The 13,506-nt window shown below is 40.1% G+C and overlaps 1 protein-coding gene and 1 long non-coding RNA gene across 3 annotated transcripts in view; one reads left to right on the forward strand and one right to left on the reverse strand.

Annotated features, from left to right (window-relative positions):
• Positions 1–13,506, reverse strand: part of CTNNAL1 (catenin alpha like 1) — a 79,049-nt gene that overhangs the window by 1,479 nt on the left and 64,064 nt on the right. For both annotated transcript variants that reach the window (XM_010365595.2, XM_010365594.2), the window contains exons 13-15: positions 8,820–8,870; positions 8,585–8,739; positions 4,179–4,227 (exon numbers count right to left, since the gene is read on the reverse strand). In XM_010365595.2, coding sequence (XP_010363897.2) covers positions 4,179–4,227; positions 8,585–8,739; positions 8,820–8,870 — 255 coding nt within the window. The remainder of the gene's footprint in view (positions 1–4,178; positions 4,228–8,584; positions 8,740–8,819; positions 8,871–13,506) is intronic.
• Positions 5–7,414, forward strand: LOC115893975. The gene is made up of 3 exons (XR_004054027.1): positions 5–592; positions 2,762–2,819; positions 6,870–7,414. It is a non-coding gene; the product is annotated as an uncharacterized LOC115893975 (long non-coding RNA).

Consider the following 13,506-nt stretch of genomic DNA (forward strand, 5'->3'; position numbering starts at 1 on the left):
GAAAACACCACTATTTTAGACTGATGTCTATGGATAGTTGGTAAGAAATACACTTACTAATGTTTTTTACATAGAATTTAAAAAATAAAGCCTAGACATAAAAAGTCTGTCATGGAACTCCTAAACTTTTTCCTGTACCAGTAATGCACAAGGGTTTAACTGTTTTCAGAAGGAGTTTTCACAGACCAGATGCAGAATCCATCCCTGGAGAGGCTTCTCTACACCAGACCTCCAATTATTCTGGAGGGTCACGCAGATGTGTGATATTCAGCCACACAAATTATGTCTAGATTACTCAAGGGACCTAGAGCTTATCTCAAATATGCTCAATTATAAAAGGATGATGAATTTTCAAGCATGAGGTCAAAAGGATTAGGACCTTCCCACTTCCATCTAGGCAAGACAAAATTTGTCACCCATCCATACAGACATTTGAGAGAACCAATCCAGGTGGTTGGTTTTTGTTGCTGGTTTTTGTTTGTTTGTTTGTTTTTCAGATTAATTTTCACTATTCACCATGTACCATAAATTCTATAATTTAGTGAGATGAACAGGATGATGGAGAAGAACCGTGAAAAACAAAGTTGGTCAGGTATGATAGAAGTATTTAGGATATTATGTTAAGATGGTTTGCAGAGTATTTCAGAGTGAGATGCCAGGGGAGTAAAGGGAGGAAGGCTTAGTTTTAGGTGGCAGCAGTAATAATGGAGAGAACAGGGAAAATCTGAGAGTGATTTGTGAATGAAAGTAATAGGTCTTTGTAATAAATTAAAGAATACTAAGAAGGAGGAGGCAATAATTCCAGAGTTAGTTTTTACCCTCTATTCAAAAGGCTTAACACCTTGCTACCATTGGATAAAGTGATCTCAAGGTCAAATCGTACTTTGCAACCTTCCCTTTAAAAGGGAAACCAGTAAACTTTACATCTAGATTCCAACCAAATGAAATGATTCACTTCCCCAAGTGTTCCTTATCACTTCATGTTACCACTTTCTATTCTGCAAACTTTCTCTTTCCTTCTAGACTGCAAACCCCTTGGGGACAAAATCCATGTCTGTCTCATAGAGTATGATGGTTTTAAAACTACCTGAAAGCTGATAACTCCCAAGTCTCTGTCTGCACTCCTGAACTATCCTGACATCCGTCTTGTACAGCCATCCCTCAGTATCCACGGGAGATTGGTTCCCAGACCTCCCCAAGGATAGTAAAATCTGTAGATGCTTCAGTCCCTTAAATAAAACAGTGTAGTATTTGCATATAACCTACACACATCATCCCATATACTTTAAATCATCTCATCTCTAAATTATAATTATAGTTCATGTAAATACTAAGTAAATCGTAGTTATACTGTATTGTTTTTCCCCCCTTGGAACTCTAACTTGTTAAAATGTATTTTTTTTAACTGTTATTATGTTTTATTGGTTTTCTTCCTTTTTTTTTTTTTTTTTTGAGACAGGGGTCTCACTCTGTTGCCCAGAGTGAAGTGAAGTGGTGGGATCACGGCTCACTAAAGCCTCGACCTCCCAGGCTCAAGCAATCCTCCTGCCTCAGCCTCCCGAGTAGCTAGGACTACAGGTGTGTGCCACCATGCCCCGCTAGTTTTTATAAATTATTTTTTGTAGAGACAAGGTCTCACTATGTTGCCCAGGCTGGTCTCAAACTCCTGGACTCAAGTGATCCTCCCAGCTTGGTCTCCCAAAGTGCTAGGGTTATAGGAGTGAGCCATTGTGCCCAGCCTGTTTTTACTGTTTTGAATATTTTCAATCCATAGTTGGTTGAATCTGCAGATGCAAAACCTGCAGATAGGGAAGGCCAAGTATATATCCTATCTGACCTTGTACTTAACATGTGCAAAACAAAATGCTTGATTTCCACCCTCTAAATCTAGTATTCTCCCTCAGTGTTCCCTATCTCAGAAAATGGCACTACCACTTACTCTGTTGGCCGAGCCAAAAACCTTACTTAAAACATAATAGGATTGGCTGGGCGTGGTGGCTCAGGCCTGTAATCCTAGCACTTTGGGAGGCTAAGGTGGGCGAATCACAAGGTCAAGAGATGGAGACCATCTTGGCCAACATGGTGATGCCCCGTCTCTACTAAAAATACAAAAATTAGCTGGTTGTGGTAGCGCACACCTGTAGTCCCAGCTACTCGGGAGCCTGAGGCAGAAGAATCACTTGAACCCGGGAGGAAAGGTTGCAGTGAGCCGAGATCGTGCCACCTCACTCCAGCCTGACAACAGAGCGAGACTCCGTCTCAAAAAAAAAAAAATTTTTTTTAAGTTCTCCCCATGGCCTACAGAGACATCATATTTTACCACTTTCCTTCTGGCTCACTTCACTCCCATCTATAATTACCTCCTTACTCTTGTGATACACCCAGCCCTACCCTGCACCTCAGGGCTTTGCACTTGTTTTGGCTATCTAAAATCCTCTACCCTCATTTATCCATTCCACTCTCTCACTTCATTACTGTCTCTACTCAAACATTAGCTCCTTAGAGAGGTCTTTTCTGACCACCCCTCTACCACCTCTGTATTCTAGTCCTACATGATTTTATCTCTAAGTACTTACATATGTGCACTGAATGCTTAAATTTTTATTGTCTATATTCTGCCACTAGAACATAAGCTCTATGGGGGCAGGAGGTTTGCCTTGTTCACTTTTCTCTACAGAGCTCTTTTCTCCCAGATCTGACATACAGCACAAGTTCAATAAATATTTGTTGAATGAAGTATGTGATTTTATGTTCATCACAGTTTGGAGACAATTCAATGGACACTGGTTTAATGACTAAGCTGCTCACATAGGAAGAAGGTAAGTAGTGGATCTTTTGTAGTAAAACAACCCTACAGGGCGGTATGACAGAATGGACTTGGGCCAAACTGAAAAAAAAAAAAAAAAAAAGTCCAGCATTTATTTCAACTATCTTAAGCAAAATAGCTCATTTATAGTCTAGAGAAAAATCCAGAAGACATATTTTCTATAATACTTCTGATTACGTTGACAATCATCCTCTTATGCTGAAATCCCTTTCCTGCAGAATGCCAGACAAAACTATATAAGAATGATAAAGTGATAGAAATTTCTTTTCTCTCTCTTTTTTTTTTTTTTTTTTTTTTGAGACGGAGTTTCTCTCTGTCACCCAGGCTGGAGTGCAGTGGCGTGATCTCAGCTCACTGCAAGCTCCGCCACCCGGGTTCACACCATTCTCCTGCCTCAGCCTCCCAAGTAGCTGGGACTGCAGGTGCCCGCAACCATGCCCAGCTAATTTTTTGTATTTTTAGTGGAGACAGAGTTTCACCATGTTAGCCAGGATGGTCTCAATCTCCTGACCTCATGATCCGCCCACCTCAGCCTCCCAAAGTGCTGGGATTACAGGTGTGAGCCACCGCGCCCGGCCTAATGTGATAGAAATTTCAAATCTCAGATATACATGGGAATGCCAAAGGAAACTATATGAGTGATAAAATGACAGAAATTTCAAATTTACATACAAGAATGCTCTTGGTTCTAGAGAGGGAAACAGGCTAACATGGGGATCAGGGAAAACATAAAAGGAATTTTGCAACCCACTTGCCAATCTAACACTTCTAACTAGAGGGAGTAGAATTATAGATGGGCCTACGTGGAGTCCTGTTAAGACACATGGCACAAGAGTGAGTGTTAGCATATCTGTCTCTCCTTTCATGCCCTAAATTATCATGAATATGGCAGGAAATAAGGAAACTAACATGTATTTAATATCCTTTAATAGTCTTAAGCATTTTAACAGATGCTCTCTCATGTGTTATCTCATTTAATCAATATATTTTATCCAATTCGATAATGAAGAGGCCAAAAGTCTTTCTAGAACTCTGGATTTGCATTTGCTTACAGGGTATTTTCATCTACTTAGGTAAACCTAAAGCTTTTATTGCATCTGTTGACTATCAGTAAAGCCCATTCTACTTTATGCTCATAATATTTTAAGTTTCTTTCCAATGAGGTCAGGATAGTTTTGCAAAATATCACCACAAGCCATCTACCTTTCTACGTTTCTGCTGCTCTCTGTAGCACACAGGTATGTACAGATGTAAGCATATACACATGATGTAATAAATCATGTGGAAAACATTTATAACCCACTTTTAGCCTGAAATCAAAGTACTAGCATAAAATGGAAACAAGGCATACCTCTAGTTGATGAATTAAATCCTGAGAAGTTTTCAGTGGCCCCTCTCCTCTAAAATAAAATTGTTAAGAAGGTAACAAAAAGTTATTACCTGAAAATTTATTTTATAATATTAACATTTTATATTAACATGTAATAGAGGAGATACATTTGTGTATTAACAAATCCCAAATTTTGAAGAATAATATGAATAGATTGATAATATTGTAACTTTATTCTTAAAGCAACTTTAATATATATATATATATATATATATTTTTTTTTTTTTTTTTTTTGAGACGGAGTCTCACTCTGTCGCCCAGGCTGGAGTGCAGTGGCCAGATCTCAGCTCACTGCAAGCTTCACCTCCTGGGTTTACGCCATTCTCCTGCCTCAGCCTCCTGAGTAGCTGGGACTACAGACGTCTGCCACCTCGCCCAGCTACTTTTTTGTATTTTTATGTAGAGATGGGGTTTTACCGTGTTAGCCAGGATGGTCTCGATATCCTGATCTCATGATCCGCCCATCTCGGCCTCCCAAAGTGCTGGGATTACAGGCTTGAGTCACCACGCCCGGCCAAAGCAACTTTAATATTTAACAATTATTTCTTAGGATACTTTTTTCCCCAAGTAAACCTTATGTATGTTAATTTCATAATATAAAAAAATTTAAACAAACAAGTTATATTGAAGTTCCATTTCTCTTTTTAACCTTTTTCATTTTATTTCATAAATTAAATATGTGAGATCTGATAATGTCTTGACCAAAAGCCTTTGTTACATAATGGAAAGAGGATCAAACCAAAAGTCAGAACATTTCACTTCTAATTCTTATTTCAATTCTGGTAGTAACTCAGTTATCTAACCTTGATGAGGCATATCACTTAACATTCAATTTTGAGTTAATAAAGTAGTCATAATAATACTTGTGCTACCACTCTCATCAGAAGATTGAGGAACAGCAGATTAAAAACTACTAAGAAGAATTAAGAACCCTCAAAAATGAAAAGTAAATTATAATAAGAATAACCAAATGCATTAAGAGGAGCAAAGAACTAGGGATACGTCACAAAATCTGGAATCTAGTAGCAACCAGTTCTTCCACTTCAGAGACAGGAGATGTGAACATATCATTCCTGTTTGCCGATAAACCGTCATGAAGGTCAAATGAAATGATGAAGCAAAAACCACATTAAAAACTGTAAGGTACTAGTAAGTTTGAAATTTTGAAAAACTATAAGGCACTAGAAAATCTTAAATATATAAATTATTAAGAAATATGAATGATTACATGTAAATCATCAAGAAATCATATAAATTATTAAGACAACCTTAAACAGTAGCCTGAGGAACGGCTATAAATTTGACCAGCAAAACCACCACAAGGTATTTATCTATTACAGAAAAACCCATTTTATTCTCTGGAATATCATCACTACTATCCAATAACTATATTCTAGGAAGAAGTCCTATTCCACAGAGCTTCCCCTCATAGTGCAACCCCTCATGTTTCCCAGTGTACATGGGATACTCTCTACTATTCTGACACTGAAACAAAAAATACTGAGCATGCCATCCTGAAATATTCTGAAATAATAACTAATTAAAGGGGATGCTATAATCTTTTTTTAGAAAGTTGGCCAGACGTGGTGGCTCATGTCTGTAATCCCAGCACTTCGGGAGGCCAAGGTGGGCAGATCACTTGAGGTAAGGAGTTTGAGACCATCCTGGCTAACATGGCGAAACCCCATCTCTATTACAAATAGAAAAATTAGGCCAGGCATGGTGGCTCACACCTGTAATCCCAGCACTTTGAGAGGCTGAGGAGGGCAGATCACCTGAGGTCAGGAGTTCGAGACCAGCCTCGCCAAAATGGTGAAATCCCATCTCTATTAAAACTACAAAAATTAGCCGGGCATGGTGGCACATGCCTGTAGTCCCAGCTACTTGGGAGGCTGAGGCAGGAGAATCACTTGAACCCGGGAGACAGAGATTGCAGTGAGCCGAGATTGTGCCACTGCACTCCAGCCTGGGCAACAGAGCAAAACTCCGTCTAAAAAAAATTTTGTTTTAAATACAAAAATTAGCCAGGCATAATGATATATGCCTGTAATCCCAGCTAATCAGGAGGCTGAGGCAACAGAATCGCTTGAACTCAGGAGGCGGAGGTTGCAGTGAGCCGAGATTATGCCACTGCACTCCAGCCTGGGCGACAGAGCAAGGCTCAGTCTCAAAAGAAAAAAAAAAACCAGAAAAGTCTACTGATGAACCCTTCATTTTGGAAGATTTTACATATCAAACTATATTCGTTAAGTATAAATATATTCCCCCAAGTCTTATTATTCAAAAACATTTTTTAAAAGCATGATTTTCATCACCATGGAAATAACTAGCTTGATTCCAGCCAAAAGCTGAGATTTTTGTTATTTCAGTTAGTCTGTGCAAATTTATTGTGGGTAAACACAGGAGTTCCATTTTGCATTCTTTTGGAGGCCTGGGCCATCAGATCATAAAAAGGTATGAACTTAAAAAGGTCAAAATTCATGTTGGGAAGACTCAAATCACAGGAGAAGCTTGCTAACAACAGTTAAGAACAATGGAAGGAAACCACCAAAGGAATGATCTCCAATGATGGAAAATATGATGATACTGACAAATGATAGCTAAACAGAGGCAAAATTTCTAACTCCTATCATTTCTGCCTTCTTTTTCCAGAGAATTATCTATCTAGAAAAAGTAGAAGACGTCATCAAGAGGAAAATGATGCCTCTAAGCTTGGGACTGCATCTTCCCCACTCTTAATCCTCCTTCTATAGGAAGGAATCTTCACCAGCACAGCATCCCTCACTTCTCTCTGCTGCCTCACCTAATCCCATCCCATAAAGGGAGTGGATCTTATCTTTTCAGTCTTCCTGGTGACTTGGAGAAAATAAATTGAATACATTAACCCTTTTTTTTCTCCTTTTTCTCTTGGAAGTGAAGCTGCCTTTGAGATACATCTGGTCTTCCACGTGTTTTATAGAGACACATTGTGTCCCTATGAGGTAAGACTTTGTAATTCTAGGGATCATTTTTCAAAACTTAATTGCCTACGGACATAAACTACATTCTCCAATATCAGCTTTATCAATATAAATGTTACCAGCTCCCATCCACCTATTCTTTTGCTTATTTTTCATTTTGCTCAAAACTTGGGTGGGAAAAGGGGGTGCTAATTATTCATTTTTTTATTTTATTTTTTTTAATTTTTTTGAGATGGAGTCTCACCCTGTCACCCAGGCTGGAGTGCAGTGGCACGATCTCGGCTGACTGCAAGCTCCACCTCCCAGTTTCACACCATTTTCCTGCCTCAGCCTCCCGAGTAGCTGGGACTACAGGTGACTGCCACCATGCCCGGCTAATTTTTGTATTTTTTTTTTTTTAGTAGAGACAGTGTTTCACTGTGTTAACCAGCATGGTCTCGACCTCCTGACCTCGTGATCCGCCTGCCTCAGCCTCCCAAAGTGCTGGGAATACAGACGTGAGCCACCACGCCCGGCAGGGGGTGCTATTTATTGAGTCCCAAATCCCACACAGTTGCAGAGATCCTTCACAACTTTAATTGAACTCAGTCTCTAGAATACTGAAGCAACCTACAGGTGTGTCCCACTGTGGATAACCTTTTCAAAATCAGAATGAGTAGGAGAGGAGCCAGAAAACTGGCGATATCAAGTATTTCCCAGGTTTCCAAAAGTGAAAAAGATAGATTTCAGAAACTCAGTGAAAGCTTGAAGTTATTCCTTGAGAAAATTCTAGAGTGGATTATTGAGCAGATAACTGATTTTAACTAAGCAGAATTACTATACCTTATGTATAGATTAGTATAATGGAAGACCGAAATATGACTAACATTGACATCAACAAGGCATTTGATCAAGACTCTTGTAATATGAACAAGACAGAGAATATAGGTCAGATAACATTAAAGTTAGGGGAATTATCTACATAATGAATGCTGACTCACAGAGATTTGGCACGCTATTGACATAGGCCTCATAGCTCTATTCTGTGATCTGTGTCTAATCAATCTTCATCTGTATCTAGTCAATCACTGTATAAAGGCATAAAAGGCATGTTTTGTTAACGTACTGATGCTGGCTGGGAGAGGCATCAATATGCAGGAAAACAAAAAAGCAGGAAGTAAAATTATTTCAATGATGGAAACTGGGCAGAAACCTAGCAGAAGATCCCTTCTAAATGTAAATCCTAATTAAATACATGTGTCTTCTTACTGTATTCACTTAAGTAACTTGTCACAGTAACTACTCTTAGTCTTTTTACCATATATTTGATACTGACTTTAACCTATCAATGATTTCCCATGGAACTTTTTTTCTTTACACCAGATATTATCATACTGATTTAAAAAATAAAAATACAACTACATTTACCTAGTAAATAAATACAGAGAATAGGCCATACTGGACATGTTCCGTCCATATTGAACAATCTCATTCTCCTGATCTTCCCACTTCTCAATTTCGCAGTCAGCATCAGAGGTGAGCAAACCCAGCTTCAGTCCAAGCTTTGCTATCTTGGCTTGCTCCTACGAAACATACATTTCAATCACAACGACTTTATCACTATGGATGTAAAAGGAAGATTAGATATAGGAATAGGTCTTACCTCAGAGTCAGGCTTGTCTGGCTTTAATGATTTCAGGTTTGCATTATTCTTCTGTGACAATAAAAACATTAAGATTATCTTTAAAAGCAGTACATTAAACTGTAAGGAAATACAACAATAATACAAAGCATAACAAAATACTTGTAACAACAGTTTAAAATATTCAGTATGGGGGCGGAGCAAGATGGCCGAATAGGAACAGCTCCAGTCTCCAACTCCCAGCGCGAGCGACACAGAAGACCGGTGATTTCTGCATTTTCAACTGAGGTACTGGGGTCATCTCACTAGGGAGTGCCGGACAATCGATGCTGGTCAGCTGCTGCAGCCCGACCAGCGAGAGCTGAAGCAGGGCGAGGCATCGCCTCACCTGGGAAGCGCAAGGGGGAAGGGAATCCCTTTTCCTAGCCAGGGGAACTGAGACACACAACACCTGGAAAATCGGGTAACTCCCACCCCAATACTGCGCTTTAAGCAAACGGGCACACCAGGAGATTATACCCACACCTGGCCGGGAGGGTCCCACGGCCACGGAGCCTCCCTCATTGCTAGCACAGCAGTCTGCGATCTAACTGCAAGTCAGCAGCGAGGCTGCGGGAGGGGCGCCCGCCATTGCTGAGGCTTAAGTAGGTAAACAAAGCCGCTGGGAAGCTCGAACTGGGTGGAGCTCACAGCAGCTCAAGGAAACCTGCCTGTCTCTGTAGACTCCACCTCTGGGGACAGGGCACAGTTAACAACAACAACAACAAAAGCAGCAGGAACCTCGGCAGACACAAACGACTCTGTCTGACAGCTTTGAAGAGAGCAGTGGATCTCCCAACACCAAGGTTGAGATCTGAGAAGGGACAGACTGCCTGCTCAAGTGGGTCCCTGACCCCTGAGTAGCCTAACTGGGAGACATCCCCCACTAGGGGCAGTCTGACACCCCACATCTCACAGGGTGGAGTACACCCCTGAGAGGAAGCTTCCAAAGTAAGAATCAGACAGGTACACTCGCTGTTCAGCAATATTCTATCTTCTGCAACCTCTGCTGCTGATACCCAGGCAAACAGGGTCTGGAGTGGACCTCAAGCAATCTCCAACAGACCTACAGCTGAGGGTCCTGACTGTTAGAAGGAAAACTATCAAACAGGAAGGACACCTATACCAAAACCCCATCAGTACGTCACCATCATCAAAGACCAGAGGCAGATAAAACCACAAAGATGGGGAAAAAGCAGGGCAGAAAAGCTGGAAATTCAAAAAATAAGAGCGCATCTCCCCCTGCAAAGGAGCGCAGCCCATCGCCAGCAACGGATCAAAGCTGGTCAGAGAATGACTTTGACGAGATGAGAGAAGAAGGCTTCAGTCCATCAAACTTCTCAGAGCTAAAGGAGGAATTACGTACCCAGCGCAAAGAAACTAAAAATCTTGAAAAAAGTGGAAGAAGTGACAGCTAGACTAATTAACGCAGAGAAGGTCATAAATGAAATGACAGAGATGAAAACCATGACACGAGAAATACGTGACAAATGCACAAGCTTCAGTAACCGACTCGATCAACTGGAAGAAAGAGTATCAGCGATTGAGGATCAAATGAATGAAATGAAGTGAGAAGAGAAACCAAAAGAAAAAAGAAGAAAAAGAAATGAACAAAGCCTGCAAGAAGTATGGGATTATGTAAAAAGACCAAATCTACGTCTGATTGGGGTGCCTGAAAGTGAGGGGGAAAATGGAACCAAGTTGGAAAACACTCTTCAGGATATCATCCAGGAGAACTTCCCCAACCTAGTAGGGCAGGCCAACATTCAAATTCAGGAAATATAGAGAACGCCACAAAGATACTCCTCGAGAAGAGCAACTCCAAGACACATAATTGCCAGATTCACCAAAGTTGAAATGAAGGAAAAAATCTTAAGGGCAGCCAGAGAGAAAGGTCGGGTTACCCACAAAGGGAAGCCCATCAGACTAACAGCAGATCTCTCGGCAGAAACTCTACAAGCCAGAAGAGAGTGGGGGCCAATATTCAACATTCTTAAAGAAAAGAATTTTAAACCCAGAATTTCATATCCAGCCAAACTAAGTTTCATAAGTGAAGGAGAAATAAAATCCTTTACAGATAAGCAAATGCTTAAGAGATTTTGTCACTACCAGGCCTGCCTTACAAGAGACCCTGAAGGAAGCCCTAAACATGGAAAGGAACAACCGGTACCAGCCATTGCAAAAACACGCCAAAATGTAAAGACCATCGAGGCTAGGAAGAAACTGCATCAACTAACGGGCAAAAAAACCAGTTAATATCATAATGGCAGGATCAAGTTCACACATAACAATATTAACCTTAAATGTAAATGGACTAAATGCTCCAATTAAAAGACACAGACTGGCAAACTGGATAAAGAGTCAAGACCCATCAGTCTGCTGTAATTCAGGAAACCCATCTCACATGCAGAGACATACATAGGCTCAAAATAAAGGGATGGAGGAAGATCTACCAAGCAAATGGAGAACAAAAAAAAGCAGGGGTTGCAATCCTAGTCTCTGATAAAACAGACTTTAAACCATCAAAGATCAAAAGAGACAAAGAAGGCCATTACATAATGGTAAAGGGATCAATTCAACAGGAAGAGCTAACTATCCTAAATATATATGCACCCAATACAGGAGCACCCAGATTCATAAAGCAAGTCCTTAGAGACTTGCAAAGAGACTTAGACTCCCATACAATAATAATGGGAGACTTCAACACTCCACTGTCAACATTAGACAGATCAACGAGACAGAAAGTTAACAAGGATATCCAGGAATTGAACTCATCTCTGCACCAAGCGGACCTAATAGACATCTATAGAACTCTCCACCCCAAATCAACAGAATATACATTCTTGTCAGCACCACATTGCCCTTATTCCAAAATTGACCACAGAACTGGAAGTAAAGCACTCCTCAGCAAATGTAAAAGAACAGAAATTATAACAAACTGTCAGACCACAGTGCAATCAAACTAGAACTCAGGACTAAGAAAATCAAAACCACTCAACTACATGGAAACTGAACAACCTGCTCCTGAATGACTACTGGGTACATAACGAAATGAAGGCAGAAATAAAGATGTTCTTTGAAACCAATGAGAACAAAGATACAACATACCAGAATCTCTGGGACACATTTAAAGCAGTGTGTAGAGGGAAATTTATAGCACTAAATGCCCACAAGAGAAAGCAGGAAAGATCTAAAATTGACACTCTAACATCACAATTAAAAGAACTAGAGAGGCAAGAGCAAACACATTCAAAAGCTAGCAGAAGGCAAGAAATAACTAAGATCAGAGCAGAACTGAAGGAGATAGAGACACAAAAAACCATCCAAAAAATCAATGAATCCAGGAGTTGGTTTTTTGAAAAGATCAACAAAACTGACAGACCGCTAGCAAGACTAATAAAGAAGAAAAGAGAGAGGAATCAAATAGACGCAATAAAAAATGATAAAGGGGATATCACCACCGACCCCACAGAAATACAAACTACCATCTGAGAATACTATAAACACCTCTACGCAAATCAACTAGAAAATCTAGAAGAAATGGATAATTTCCTGGACACTTACACTCTTCCAAGACTAAACCAGGAAGAAGTTGAATCCCTGAATAGACCAATAGCAGGCTCTGAAATTGAGGCAACAATTAATAGCCTACCCACCAAAAAAAGTCCAGGACCAGATGGATTCACAGCTGAATTCTACCAGAGGTACAAGGAGGAGCTGGTACCATTCCTTCTGAAACTATTCCAATCAATTGAAAAAGAGGGAATCCTCTCTAACTCATTTTATGAGGCCAACATCATCCTGATACAAAAGCCTGGCAGAGACACAACAAAAAAAGAGAATTTTAGACCAATATCCCTGATGAACATCGATGCAAAAATCCTCAATAAAATACTGGCAAATCGGATTCAGCAGCACATCAAATAGCTTATCCACCATGATCAAGTGGGCTTCATCCCTGGGATGCAAGGCTGGTTCAACATTCGCAAATCAATAAATGTAATCCAGCATATAAACAGAACCAAAGACAAGAACCACATGATTATCTCAATAGATGCAGAAAAGGCTTTTGACAAAATTCAACAGCCCTTCATGCTAAAAACGCTCAATAAATTCGATATTGATGGAACGTACCTCAAAATAATAAGAGCTATTTATGACAAACCCACTGCTAATATCATACTGAATGGGCAAACACTGGAAAAATTCCCTTTGAAAACTGGCACAAGACAGGGATGCCCTCTTACACCACTCCTATTCAACATAGTCTTGGAAGTTCTGGCTAGGGCAATCAGGCAAGAGAAAGAAATCAAGGGTATTCAGTTAGGAAAAGAAGAAGTCAAATTGTCCCTGTTTGCAGATGACATGATTGTATATTTAGAAAACCCCATTGTCTCAGCCCAAAATCTCCTTAAGCTGATAAGCAACTTCAGCAAAGTCTCAGGATACAAAATTAATGTGCAAAAATCACAAGCATTCTTATACACCAGTAACAGACAAACAGAGAGCCAAATCATGAATGAACTTCCATTCACAATTGCTTCAAAGAGAATCAAATACCTAGGAATCCAACTTACAAGGGATGTAAAGGACCTCTTCAAGGAGAACTACAAACCACTGCTCAGTGAAATAAAAGAGGACACAAACAAATGGAAGAACATACCATGCT

The sequence above is a fragment of the Rhinopithecus roxellana genome, chromosome 16 (genome assembly GCF_007565055.1).
Source record: "Rhinopithecus roxellana isolate Shanxi Qingling chromosome 16, ASM756505v1, whole genome shotgun sequence".
Taxonomy (NCBI): domain Eukaryota; kingdom Metazoa; phylum Chordata; class Mammalia; order Primates; family Cercopithecidae; genus Rhinopithecus; species Rhinopithecus roxellana.